Raw genomic sequence first — 12799 nt, 5'->3', positions numbered from 1 at the left:
GCATGACACATAGCGGTAATGTCGACTGCTTCCATTAACGGCTGGTGCCTCACCTCCTCCGCCACTGCCACCGCTCCCCGCCGACCCACATTACGTCCCTCCACCATTGTCGCCTCCCTCAACTCTTCCCCTTCTCCTCCTACCCTCATTCGTAACCAACCTGTTTTCGCTGCTCCTGTTTTTGCTCAACCCTTCTAATTGGGTACATACACTCGCACCCTTTCTTTCTTTTCAAGTATCGTATATGGTAAAATACATATTTACTCACATAACCATCACTTTGGTTCCGTTTTAGTCACTCAACTACCATTTTTTTTATTAATACTTTAAATCATCACTAATGTGTTACGTTTTGATTTTATTTTGATCACTCGTCGTTAAAAAAGTAACAAAACCGTTAATATGACATTTTTTTTTTAATTTTTTCAATGATTACATGGTATTTCCTTATGGTGCACGTCAGCACCACCATTAAATTTTTAATGACGAGTGATCAAAATAAAACCAAAACATAATGTTAGTAATGGTTTAAAAAAATTATTTAGGTGACCAAAACAAAACTAAAATGATAATCAAGTAACTAAATACATAATTTACCCTATCATATAATATATACAATACTCCCTTTTCCTTCGTTACTTTCTTTAAAAATATTTTTTTTAAAAGTATGTTTCATTGTGATGCAAAGATTAGAAAAAGGTATCAATGTGGCAATGCGGTAGAGTTTTGCATGTGAAAATCTATATGCATTGCATAAAGACGTACGTAGATCGTGAAAATCTATATGCAAATCACGTTTTATCTCATAATTTGGAAACAACGTGGCATGTCATCAATGGTTCAAATGCACTTAACTGATCTAGTGACAACTGTGTGGCTCTGATTAACCCCAACCAACCAATCAAATTAATGCCATCTCTTTTTTGGCTAAATATCACTAACAATCCACCATAAATAACTGATTCGGAGCTAAATTAAAATTAAACATATTCAATACAGACAAAGATTCATTATATATATATATATATATATATATACTTGCAATAACAAGTACGTGTGAAATAGTTTCTAAATTATAATCGGGGTTTGAGAATTGGCAGAGAGAAGACATGGGAGACAAGACATACGAGGAAGCCATTGAAGGTCTCAAGAAACTGCTCAGGTAATATATATATATACACACACACAATGATTTTTTTAACTGCCAATTTTTCACGTTTGGATTTATTGCTTGATTGTAGTGAGAAAGGAGAACTGAAAGCTGCAGCAGCTGCAAAGGTAGACCAAGTAACAGCTGAGTTAAAAACATCAGCATCTGGTGACTCAGTGGAGAGGTTGAAACAAGGATTCATTCACTTCAAAAAAGAAAAATACGAGTTAGTCATCACCCTTACTCCATTCATTTCATCATCTTTTTTCTTCTTCTATTGTGCGTTTTTTTTTTTAAAAATGCAACTTTTTGCAGAAAGAATCCTGCTTTGTACGCTGAACTTGCCAAGGCCAAAGCCCCAAGGTACACACTACAATATATGTATTGTTACAATACTTTTTCTAGTACTAAATGTTGGTCTAATTTGTTGCAGTATATGATTGTTGCCTGCTCCGACTCCAGGGTGTGCCCATCGCATGTGCTGGACATGCAACCGGGGGAAGCTTTTGTGGTCCGCAATGTTGCTAACATGGTACCACCATACGATCAGGTAACTTTTTGATCCCTCCGGATAAGACCGACTTATTACAGATGTTGAAATTCAGAAAAGTTAGTTCATTGTCAATGTTATGCCAGATTAAATACGCTGGAATCGGTTCTGCTGTTGAATATGCTGTTTTGCATCTCAAGGTAAAATATGTGAAAAATCAGGAACAATGGAACAGTTGATAGTTTATTGGAAATCTCAGCGTGAATCAAAGTGTTAAATCCCTTTGTCAGGTTCAAGAAATCGTGGTCATTGGTCACAGTGCCTGTGGTGGAATCAAAGGGCTTATGTCTTTCCCATTCGATGGAACCACCTCTACGTATGTACCCTTATTGCTTTACAAAACAAGTTTCTACATTTACCGACAATAAATTTACTGTAACCTGATTCATATTTGCAGTGATTTCATAGAAGAGTGGGTTAAGATTGGAATCCATGCAAAGAAAAAGGTTCTAGCAGACCACGCTAGCGAGCCTTTGGGAGCTCAATGTACACATTGTGAGAAGGTGGACACTCTATCCCTTAGCTTCTCCATATAGATAGATAGATAAATAGATTGCGTGAACCAATCGAGTTTAAGTCCTGAGTTCGGTTCACGCAAGTTTCGAACTAATGATGCGTGTACTATAATTTGCAGGAAGCAGTGAACGTATCACTTGGAAACCTGCTAAGTTATCCATTTGTGAGAAATGGATTGGCCAACAAAACTCTGGCGCTCAAGGGTGCTTACTACGATTTCGTCAAAGGAACTTTCGAGCTCTGGAGTCTCAATTTTGAGCTTTCTTCGCCTCTCTCCGTTTGAATCAACAAACTGTTACCATCATCAGTGAGACAGTGAATCCATCTTTGTGGTGTTCCTGAATCAGTTGTCTTTTTTTAACTGCAATGTACTACTATGTATGCTTGTGTCTTTCTGAGCTATTAAACATATCGATGGAGTTCTTATTTACTAATTACTATAAATTCAACAACTTTCGGGTTCTTGAAACTCATTCAACAGTATTCATCTTTCTCACTCTTCAATTATTACACATCAATGAATAAGGGATCGGTTTCTCTGCTGTTAATTCAAGAACTTGGAGCAGTTTTAATTGCCATTCAAAAGTCATGTGGACATGTTTCTCTCCAATAGGGTATGTATACATATACTATTATGTTACTTTTATTTATTGAAAAGATTCGAAACTTGTATTACCTGATTTTTTTATAAAAAATTTGTGTTTAATATATTCGGGTATAAATATATTTATATTAAATAAATCCACATCTGACATCCACCCAAATTTAAATAAACAAAATTTCATTCAATACTGTTTCTATAAATGCATACTGCATCTACAGGAAAAAATTAATAATTGAATCTGACCTTACACACAGTGAATGTTTATTGAATTAAAATTTATTAGACCTTTTCATCATGTTAGCCTTTTATGGGTTTCAAATTATTGGACACCTTAATCTTCAAACACATGAAATGAGCATGGTTTAAAGGTTAAACAAGTGGCTTTTAATGTATCTGAAAATTGAACAACATTGTCATGTTAGACAAGCATCCATACCCGAAAATAATACCCTAGTTGTAGTTACAGTTTGTAGCTATTAAGCAAGATCGAAAGAAGAATATCCATTGAAGTGGTCAGTCATGGCAAGTGTACTTAGCTCATAATCAGCGTCAGGAATCCAGGAAGTGGTCATATAACTGGTGCTGGCCATTGATTCTTGAGTGTCGTTTAAGACCCTATGATCAATGGCTTGCTGGGTGCTTTGATCCACTGTTATTTCAATGGTTTCAGTACTGGTGATGCCATCTCCAGGACTTGGATCCACGGCTGCCTGATGATGATCATCACCCGCTTTCACTTGCTTTGAACTTTGACGAAAATAGACCCTTTTCTCATTTTGATCATTGATTCCTAGTTTCCTCCTCAAATGACTGTTCCAGTAGTTCTTCACTTGATTATCAGTTCGTCCTGGAACCCGTTTAGCAATCAAAGACCACCTGCGAAGAGAATAATGAACTATCACCTGGACTCGAAAAGATTTGAACTGAAGAGTTGTGATATAGGAGAAAAAACCTGTTTCCAAGAAGCTTGTGAAGTCTAATGATAAGGTCTTCTTCCTCCTCAGAGAATTCTCCCTTTTTAATGTTGGGGCTCAGATAATTCATCCACCTTAGCCGACAACTTTTCCCACATCTCTTCAAACCTGTAAGAAAACACACACAACAACAATAGATTATTTATGACAAAGAAGAAAAGAATGAAGAGGGTGTGTGCGTTGTTAAGAACCTGTTCTGTTGGCTATTTTATTCCATTGTCCTTTTCCATGGACCTTGACATAATCAATGAGTAATCTGTCTTCCTCCTTTGTCCATAACCCTTTTTTTGTATGGAATTTCACCTTCTTTTTTTCATGCTCTTTCTTGTTGGAGTTGGCTGATCTGTAGAAGATCACAAAGGATACGATCCTGGTTTTATATACATATACGGAGATAATGATTGGGATGATGATGATGGGATGGTAGAATTTTTTTATTTTGGATAAGTGGCTGGTTAGTAGTTTAGGCACACATCTTATATCTTGTGTGAGCTTTCTCTTGATTAGATGAATGCTAAATTAATTACACAATGAGATTACAGTATATCCAATAACAGAAAATTGCAAAACCCAAAGAAAGTTGATGAGCTTGGTAGGGTTGAAAGAACTTGTCCTCCTACCTAAAGTCTGGTTTTATCCTTGAAAAATTAAGACTACATAAATGTACCTGGATTAAAAGCAAGTTATAGAACTTCATTTTCATCAAGTGTAACTTGGATACATAATAATTAGGTTTTAAAAATTGGGAGTAGGAAATGTCGACAGTCATTTTCGTCCGAGCTTACTATTTATAATATTATTATTACTATTATTATTATTATTATTATTACAAATAAATACAACAAATTGAGGCCCATTTACAAAAGCCCAATTACAAGTTTGAAGGCCCAATTGATTTACAACCTGGAGGCCCAACAGAGAAGCTGATCCAGGCCCAGACCCGAGTCAGACCCGGAGCTCGTTCTACAAGTTCAACAACAGATCTAGGCCTAGACCCGGAAGCCCAACAACCAAACCCGAGAAGGCCCAAAACAGTTAGGATTTTTCACACATCTCAGCTCCAGCCGTCGCAGATCTCAACTGTTGGATCTGGAGAGATCCAACGACCCAGATGGTTCCAGCAGAAACCCTAGGGTATCATTACCACCCTAGGGCTATTCTGGCCGCCGCCTCCAGATGGTCCACTCCAACGCTGCCACGCCACCACCGCCTCAATAGAAGACTCTAAAAGATGAAAGAGGACCGCACACCTCATCGTCTCTAGGGTGAGTCACCACCGTAGCTCCGGTGACTCACCGAAGTTTCATCATTACAAGTAGCACCACGAGGCCTATAAAAAGGCCGAACCTGCAAGAAAAAGAACAAACGGAAATGAAACACAGAAACGACAACCATTTCAAACCAAAGGAAGTAACGAGGGAAAGGCAGTACACAACGAAGCAAGAAGCAACCAACAATGAAAGGAAATAGAGAGGAAAAACTGAGAGACTTACTCACGACCATCAGAGGCTTCAAACGTCGTCGAAGAGTCAAAACTTCGAAGGTATCTTATTAGATCTAGTCCGATTGACTAGTTATTAGGAGAAAGGAAGCTTGGATTTGGGTTTAGAAAAAATGAGGCTTTGATTTGGGTGAGTTTGCAAAATTTCGACCACCGTGGTTGTCGGTAACGACATACGGTGGTCGGCCGTTGATTGGTATCCCTCCGGCGAAGGAATCCTAGAGAGAAGGGAGAGCTTCTCTCTCTAAGATAGAGAAGCAAAAGAGAGAAATGAGGGTTGGTGGCCTCTTTAGGCCGGTTAATGGGGTATGTATACCCTCCCCGAAACTACATCGTTTTGGGAGGACCTCTGAGTAATTTTGGAATGGGTAAATTACACTTGTAATCCCTGTATGTTGTACTCTTCATATTTTAGTCACCGAAATCAAGTTTCTATGCATTTTAATTTTTTTTACATTTTTCTTTATTTCTTTTTTAGTCACTACCAGTATGTTTATATATTTAGGGTAAATATCTATTTTAGTCTATTATTTTAATAATTTTTATTTTAGTCCTGAATAATTAATTATGGTTAAATTACACTAATAGTACCTAGCTTTTGTAATATTTTGAATTAGGGCCACTATTTTTGTTATTTTACAATTTAATCACCTAACTTTAATACTTTTAATATTTAATGTTACTATTAGTTTATTTACACTTTTAGTACCACAAATATGATTTATTTACAATATTGGCCTTGATCTTTTTATTTTCATATTTTCATTATTAAAATTATTATATGTAATCGAGTTATATTATTTTATAGAATGAATCATAAAATATTTCCTCAATTTATTAAGAATGTATTTTAAATGATTTGTTAGTATAAAATAACATCCTTAATGTTTGTTAAAGGGATCATAAATTAAATTAAACTCATATTTATAAATTTTTACTACAAAGACATTAATTAATAAATAAATGTATTAATTTTGGGCGTTGTGGAGTGCTAATCTTTCCCTACACGTAACCGACTCCCAAACTCATTTTTTAGTAAGCAAACCCTTTTTGTGTTGTTTTAATATTATTTTTATAAATTTTATTAAAATAATATAACACTTTTAGTAACCAATCACACCTCGATAAATAATTGATGACGATTCCTCAAATTGTGTTTTATCTGATTCAAAGAAAAATACTTATTTTTTCGAGACGAGATTTCAAAAAACGACACCCCACCAATGCCTACGTGCTAAGGGCATCTCTTGCTTTTTGGGACAATCAATTACCCTTTCCTCTTTTCTGTACTTCCACCTATACACTTTGCTGTGCCAAGCAAAAAAAAAATTGTATTAAAAAAAAATTGGTGAACATAATTTCTAAATCAACTTGTATTAAATATAGATACATAAATAAAGTAAACCTTTGCATGGCATGGCATGACATGGCTAAGTGATCAACCTCTCAGAAAAATAAACCTGAACCATTTTTCTTTCGAGTGCCCAAATTCTGACATATTTTCTATACAAGTCTGAGGATGTGATCCTCCAAAACAAGTAAAAACTTTAAAAAAACTTGAACATATCCATATATTTGGATGGATGCATTTTTTACAAATGTAAATGCCTTCTGCTTCACAATGTGTCAAAGATGATACAAGTTGATGGCGTATGTACAACAGGATCATTTCCAGTAAAATAGCTGATAATCACATTTCCTGGCATATCTACTTTACTTAAGGTTACACAACATACCGAAACACATTTCACGACTCGTCCGACTTTGGCTCGAGTACTACAGGGATCTTCTCCTTGTGATCTCCACGCAACACCTCCACGATAACCTAAGAATTAAGATTATGGAAAAGTTTGTACATCAAAAATTATTTAACATATATATACAGAGAGAGAGAGAAGTTGATATAAGTAGTATTCAATGCTATACCGTTTCACCAACTTTGCATTGATCAAGAATTCTGTACAAATCACTGCCATTAGTGACCTTCATCCCATTAACGGATGTTATTATGTCACCCAAAACGAGTCTACCATAAGCATCACGCTTTGTCGGTAGCAGACCCTGTAATATATTAAAAGGTTAGCCTTGCAATAGGAAAAAAAAAATCTTCAACACGTCATTGAAGCATACTTGACCAAAGATTTTAATACAGATATGAAAGTTGTAGTAAATTTCAATAAGACATTAAACTCTGATGCAGAAATATAGTAAGCATACCGCCTTGCCGGCTGGACCATTTGCAGGAGCATCTAAGACAAGTACACCACTTACACCCAACTGTTCAACAGATTGATCCGGTGCAAATTTAATGCCTAAAATAGGTCTCGTCACCTTCCCGAACTTCACCAACTGATCAACAATGCCACTGACCTAGAAATGTAGGAATTCCAAGCGAAGAAAAAAAAAATACTTGCATCTCAGCACACACACATCAGATCAAATGAAATACAAGATCTGTAGTAATACTCACTGTGTCAACAGGAATCGAAAACCCAACACCAGAAGATGCACCAGAAGGAGAATATATAGCAGTATTTATCCCGATAAGGTTTCCAGAACTGTCTAGGAGTGGCCCTCCACTATTGCCAGGATTAATAGCAGCATCTGTCTGTATAACATCTTGGATTGGGCGACCAGTCGCAGCAGAACTGATTTCCCTACGAAGCCCACTATAGGCAATATAAAAGATCCATTAGCAAAATCCTAATTCACATAAAAACCAGCATAAGTAGGAGGAAAATAAATCAGACATATCAATCACAATTGTCGGTCTTGGAACCTGATAACGCCTGTTGTAAGAGTATGATCAAGTCCAAACTGCAAAAACATAAAAAAAAAAAATTGGATACACACTTGAAGAAGCTATCAAAGAGAGCTCCAATATTAGCAGTAAAAGAACATGATCACTATGTCTTCACGAGGCACTTACAAACTGCATTACTAGCAAGGACAGTTTTCAAGTAATAAAATACATAGACCTGCCAGTCTTCAGTATGTATGCAACTTGAAAAGCAACTTTCTTTTCCATGACAGTCCTTTTAAACATCATAAGAAACATGTTCAAAGAAAGCAATCCATTTCATATGGTGCATCAGCAATAAAACATAAAATATAAAATGCACAAAGGGTAAAAAATAACCATTCATTCCTAGGAAGTAAGAAATATTATTTTTATAAGGATAAGTGGATAAATATGTTCATATCTAGCCTCACCACAGACAATTTCCAGTAAAATGAAAAATGAAATATTAAAGGGTATAGATGATAACTCAGTGTAATATAATAAACATTTACTCACTGGGTTACCAATAGCAAATACTTTCTGGCCCACAAGCAAATCTGCCGAGACACCAACGGGTATAGGTCTTAGTTTGTCTTTAGGTGCATCAACACGCAATACAGCAACATCCTTGTCTTGGTCAAATCCGACAACTTTTGCATCATACGTTGTCTGGTCAGCAAGAGTAACCCTGCAAGTGATTAGCACCAACATAAAATTTTAAACATTCACAACAGTGTAAAATCATTTTTATCAATTATATCCCCAGGACCCAAGGCCAGGCAATTTCTAAGGTTCGCTCACAGCTTTCAGTATAACATTACTTTAGTGTCAAAAACCCAATGTAAACAGAAACCTAGAGTGAGTGCAAAACCTCCAAAATAAATCAAGTATTTCATCCAAATGATAGAATGCACCCTTCCATTGCTCAAAGAAGATCAAAACAAAGATACCATTGTGAACTTGTCACAAGCCCCGTTTTGTTCCTATGCCAAATAGGCCAAAATAAACCCCCGGGAGTGGGGGATTAAAGAAATAAAATAAATGCATCCCGATTCCTGGGCAAGAAATTTAAGCATCTTTATCTAGTACATCCCCAGAATAGGAGGCCAGGTACTTTCCAAGGTTAGGTCACATTTTCCACATGAGACCAATTTAGAGACTTAGAACCAATGTTAACAGCAGCCTAAAGAAAGTCTTAAACCTCCAAAAGCAGTCACGACACACAAATTTCATCCCAGTTACAGAACGCACCCTTCCATTATTTGATCAAGAAAAACGCACAACATCATCAAGATCATGTCACAGGCCTCATTCTAATGCCTAAATCACCCCTCTCCCAACCAAAAAAAAAAAATGATTCCACTGCCTTTCATATTTGTCCTTCAAGATAAAATGCTTAGGAATCAAATATATTGCAAAAGTCCATGTTTTTCCTATCCATCCCTAGCACTTCAAGAAAAGATAATGTTTAATTCCAACAATATACATAAAAATCCGAACCCGGAGCTCAGCTCAGTTGGTTCAAGCAACCATCTCTTAGAGGTGGCATTGTTTGAGATTAAAATTTCAGCATCCGCATACCCTTCCTATATTATATAGGGTAGAATCCATTCACACAATGTAAAATTTTTAAGTTTTACACATTTTTAGGATAATTAGAGGGGGAAAAAAATAAGAAGATAATCTAATTCATCTATTTTCAATACCCACGCGCGCGGGGATAAAAATACCCATAGATATATTTACTACCATTCTACAAGTATTCAATCTCAATCATTTACATTTACAGCAAACGCAGAAACCAGGAAACAATAAATTAAATTTTTATATAAAAAAAACGAACTTGAGATCAGAAGCTCCACGAATCACATGATAATTGGTGACAACGTGACCATCTTTATCCCAAACGAAACCCGACCCGGATCCTTGTGGAACCTCCAGCACATCCAATGTAAAAGCATCCTGCCTAAAAATACCAATTACCCAAGAAAACCCTTAAAAACAGAAAAAAATTAGAAACTATCCAAAGAAGAAAGGGGAAATTTTGAGTGAACCTGACTGCGAGATTGGTGATATAAACAACAGATGGAGTGTTCTCTTGAAATAGACGAACCGTAGCCAACTCATCCGTCTGTAACTTCCTGGGAGTGGTTACCACAAAGGCAGAGGCGGATCCCACATCGGTTACAAACAAGGAGAAAGATAGAGCAAGGGAGGTGCAGAGAAGAAACAAGGAATCGAAAGCTGAAGGAACAAGAGAATCATTATCAGACTTAATGGCGACATTGTTTTTGGTTTGATTCAAAACAAGACCGCGGAGGGGAATGAGAGAGAGTTTGTTCGTTGGGAAGAGAAAAGAGGGTTTCGCGGTGGAAATGAGCTTTTGAGTTCTGTTTGGGAAGCGAGAAAATGGGGAAGGAAGAGATGAGGACTGAATGAAGAGTGTGGAAAGGAGTGAATAACCTGCCATTTCTTTTTGCTGGCTTGGACAACTCCCAGGAATTATATATGTAATTTGAATTTAGGAATTATATATGTAATTTGAATTTTTTTCCTTCTTCAATTATCTTGGGTAAACTACTTAAATATCGTACTTTTAATTTTATTAATATAATAATTTAAGTAGTTTGAAGTAGTCCTTTATTGTGAAAAACAAACGAAAATTACACATAGAGTCACTAATGTTTTAGTATATTTTCGTTTTTTCCGTTAAAGTTTTAAAGGTAATAAAATGATCACTAACGTTATAGATTTATGACAAAATAATCCCTCAACGTTAATAATGATTATTGTAGGTAATTAAAGTCTGACAGAGCAGGTTAACTACTAACTTGACACCGTTTGGTCACCATTTTGATCTCTGTCTTCTATCTCCACTCTCCCATATGAAAAAAAATGTTTTTTTATCTTTCATTTTCATTCTCCCGTATGAAAAAGCATTGCTAAAAATATCAAAGATATATCATTGATGGAAGGCGAGCCAACTGCAATCTCGCAGCATTCGATGCTCAAAGGTATCATCCACCAATTTCTCAACACGGTTTCTTACTTTTTCCCTTCATTCGCATTTCTTTTTAGCATATGTTTGAGTTTGGTAGTTGTATATCAAATATTGAAAAACCCCATTTCTATTCCCTCTAAAGAAGTCTATTTTTCCCTATATTAGGTAAGCATTTTGGACCGTTTGGACCAGTTCTAGGTCCTGGATTGATGGCACCACCCAGCTACCATGATCTCTCAGCTTATAGCCGACAACAACCTACTGGTAAATATCCCTCAGCTTATGGGTGAGTTCAATATTGAGGAAATTGAAATACAATGGCATTTGTTTCATTTTATTATGTTTTCATCACCATCATTCTCTATTTGTTTACGTTCAGGTATATTGGATATTCACAAGAAGACATTTATACTTTGATTAGTTTTTACAAAATACAGACGGAGACTATTAATATTAGTTCCTTGAAATGGCTTTACCTGTCTTTACTTGAAACAACCGAAATAGAGCAACAACGGCAAATAGTATATCTATCCTCGGATGACTGTGAAACCTTAGTTGAGTAACCAAATCAGAAATGACACCGCTAGAGCGAAAAATGACAATGATGAAAGCTTAGAACCATGGTTTTCGTTTTACCTCTGCTTTTCCACGATATTTTTTTTGATGAACTTAGTATGTTGAACAGTAGCATAGAACAAAAGCGAATACCACAATCTAACAACAAATTTTAGAAGCGACAATGCCAAGGAAACAAACTTGACAAATATCAATATATAACTAAACTTGATCTTAGATTAGGTTTGGCAAAAATAATAGACAGTGCAACAATTTGCCAAAACATATTCTGTCCATTTAAACACAGACATTGCCCAGATTGAAAGAAGCTGTCCATTAAAAAGCAAACGCTACCATGATCAAATCAGATGGACAACAAACAAAACTACCACCAACCTATCTTTTTATCTACTTAATAAATGAACAAAAACCTCTTAAAAGCCCACAAGAATTGTTTAATTGCAAGTGAGATTTCGCACTTAAGCAAGCTCGCCTCTGATCCTACGGGCCAACTAAATGTCATTAAGCATTATTGTAACACGCTTGGCATGGATGGCACAAATGTTAGTATCTTCGAAAAGACTAACAAGGTATGCCTCCAACACAACAAGGCTCTGGAAACCTAAATCAGGCTTGAAGTCCTGGGCAATTTCACGGACAAGCCTTTAGAAAAAATAATTTCCTGATAACAAGCTCAGCATTCTTCTTCTACTTACGAATTTCACGAAGGGCAACGATTCCAGGATGGTAACGGTGGGGCTTCTTTACACCTCCAGTGGTTGGGGCAAACTTACGGGCAGCCTTGGTTGCAAGCTGCTTCCTAGGAGCCTCTCCTCCGGTTGACGTACAAGCAGTTTGTTTGGTACGAGCCATCTCCAGAAATCTTTTACTTCCTAGTTGGTGATATTTGTGAAGCTGAATTGAACAACCGAAAATGGTGTTTAGAGGGATTGAATTGGCCAAATAGAATTTTGGGAGTATGAAGAGAAAAGATAGACAATTTGCACAACGATTTAGATGATTCGACTTATCATCAAAGTCTACATCCCATACTTTAGCTCCAAACTAAGGATTTTCTAACAAATTCACTAATTTGTTCTTTCTTTTTCTAGGCTCAAGAGTAACCTTTTACAACTCCCTAGTTTTCAATGGCTAAACTAGAACCA

General features: G+C 36.3%; 2 protein-coding genes and 2 pseudogenes across 2 annotated transcripts; 1 reads left to right on the top strand and 3 right to left on the bottom strand.

The window, feature by feature from the left end:
* LOC120207296 lies at positions 1–2650 on the top strand (annotated as a pseudogene).
* Positions 2651–3233: 583 nt separating this feature from the next.
* LOC120207261 (transcription factor WER-like) lies at positions 3234–5049 on the bottom strand. Its single transcript, XM_039206771.1, is given in 5 exon segments — positions 3234–3696; positions 3773–3902; positions 3986–4082; positions 4084–4104; positions 4939–5049. Coding segments are annotated over 5 exon segments (759 nt in total). The 3' UTR covers positions 3234–3296.
* A 1819-nt stretch (positions 5050–6868) lies between these two features.
* Positions 6869–10586, bottom strand: LOC120207293 (protease Do-like 1, chloroplastic). The gene is made up of 8 exons (XM_039206785.1): positions 10132–10586; positions 9921–10043; positions 8594–8765; positions 8075–8112; positions 7766–7964; positions 7513–7665; positions 7222–7356; positions 6869–7120 (listed from the first exon to the last, which is right to left on the bottom strand). The coding sequence occupies exons 1-8, from the start codon at positions 10545–10547 to the stop codon at positions 7043–7045; spliced, it is 1314 nt and encodes a 437-aa protein (XP_039062716.1). The 5' UTR covers positions 10548–10586; the 3' UTR covers positions 6869–7042.
* A 1388-nt stretch (positions 10587–11974) lies between these two features.
* Positions 11975–12534, bottom strand: LOC120207294 (annotated as a pseudogene).
* Positions 12535–12799: the final 265 nt, after the last annotated feature.

This window comes from Hibiscus syriacus, unplaced genomic scaffold (genome assembly GCF_006381635.1).
Source record: "Hibiscus syriacus cultivar Baekdansim isolate YM2019G1 unplaced genomic scaffold, ASM638163v2 tig00014444_pilon, whole genome shotgun sequence".
Taxonomy (NCBI): domain Eukaryota; kingdom Viridiplantae; phylum Streptophyta; class Magnoliopsida; order Malvales; family Malvaceae; genus Hibiscus; species Hibiscus syriacus.
Note: the sequence above shows the minus strand (reverse complement) of the source record. Positions and strands in the feature narration are given on the sequence as shown.

What these genes read in the sequence shown, in the direction of transcription:
- LOC120207293 (XM_039206785.1), bottom strand. Translation starts at nt 10,547, where the DNA reads ATGGCAGGTTATTCACTCCTTTCCACACTCTTCATTCAGTCCTCATCT. An exon ending in TTTCGATTCCTGTTGACACA is followed by an intron (nt 7,666 to 7,765) that starts GTGAGTATTACT and finishes CTACATTTCTAG; the next exon opens with GTCAGTGGCATTGTTGATCA. An exon ending in ATGGTCCAGCCGGCAAGGCG is followed by an intron (nt 7,357 to 7,512) that starts GTATGCTTACTA and finishes AATATATTACAG; the next exon opens with GGTCTGCTACCGACAAAGCG.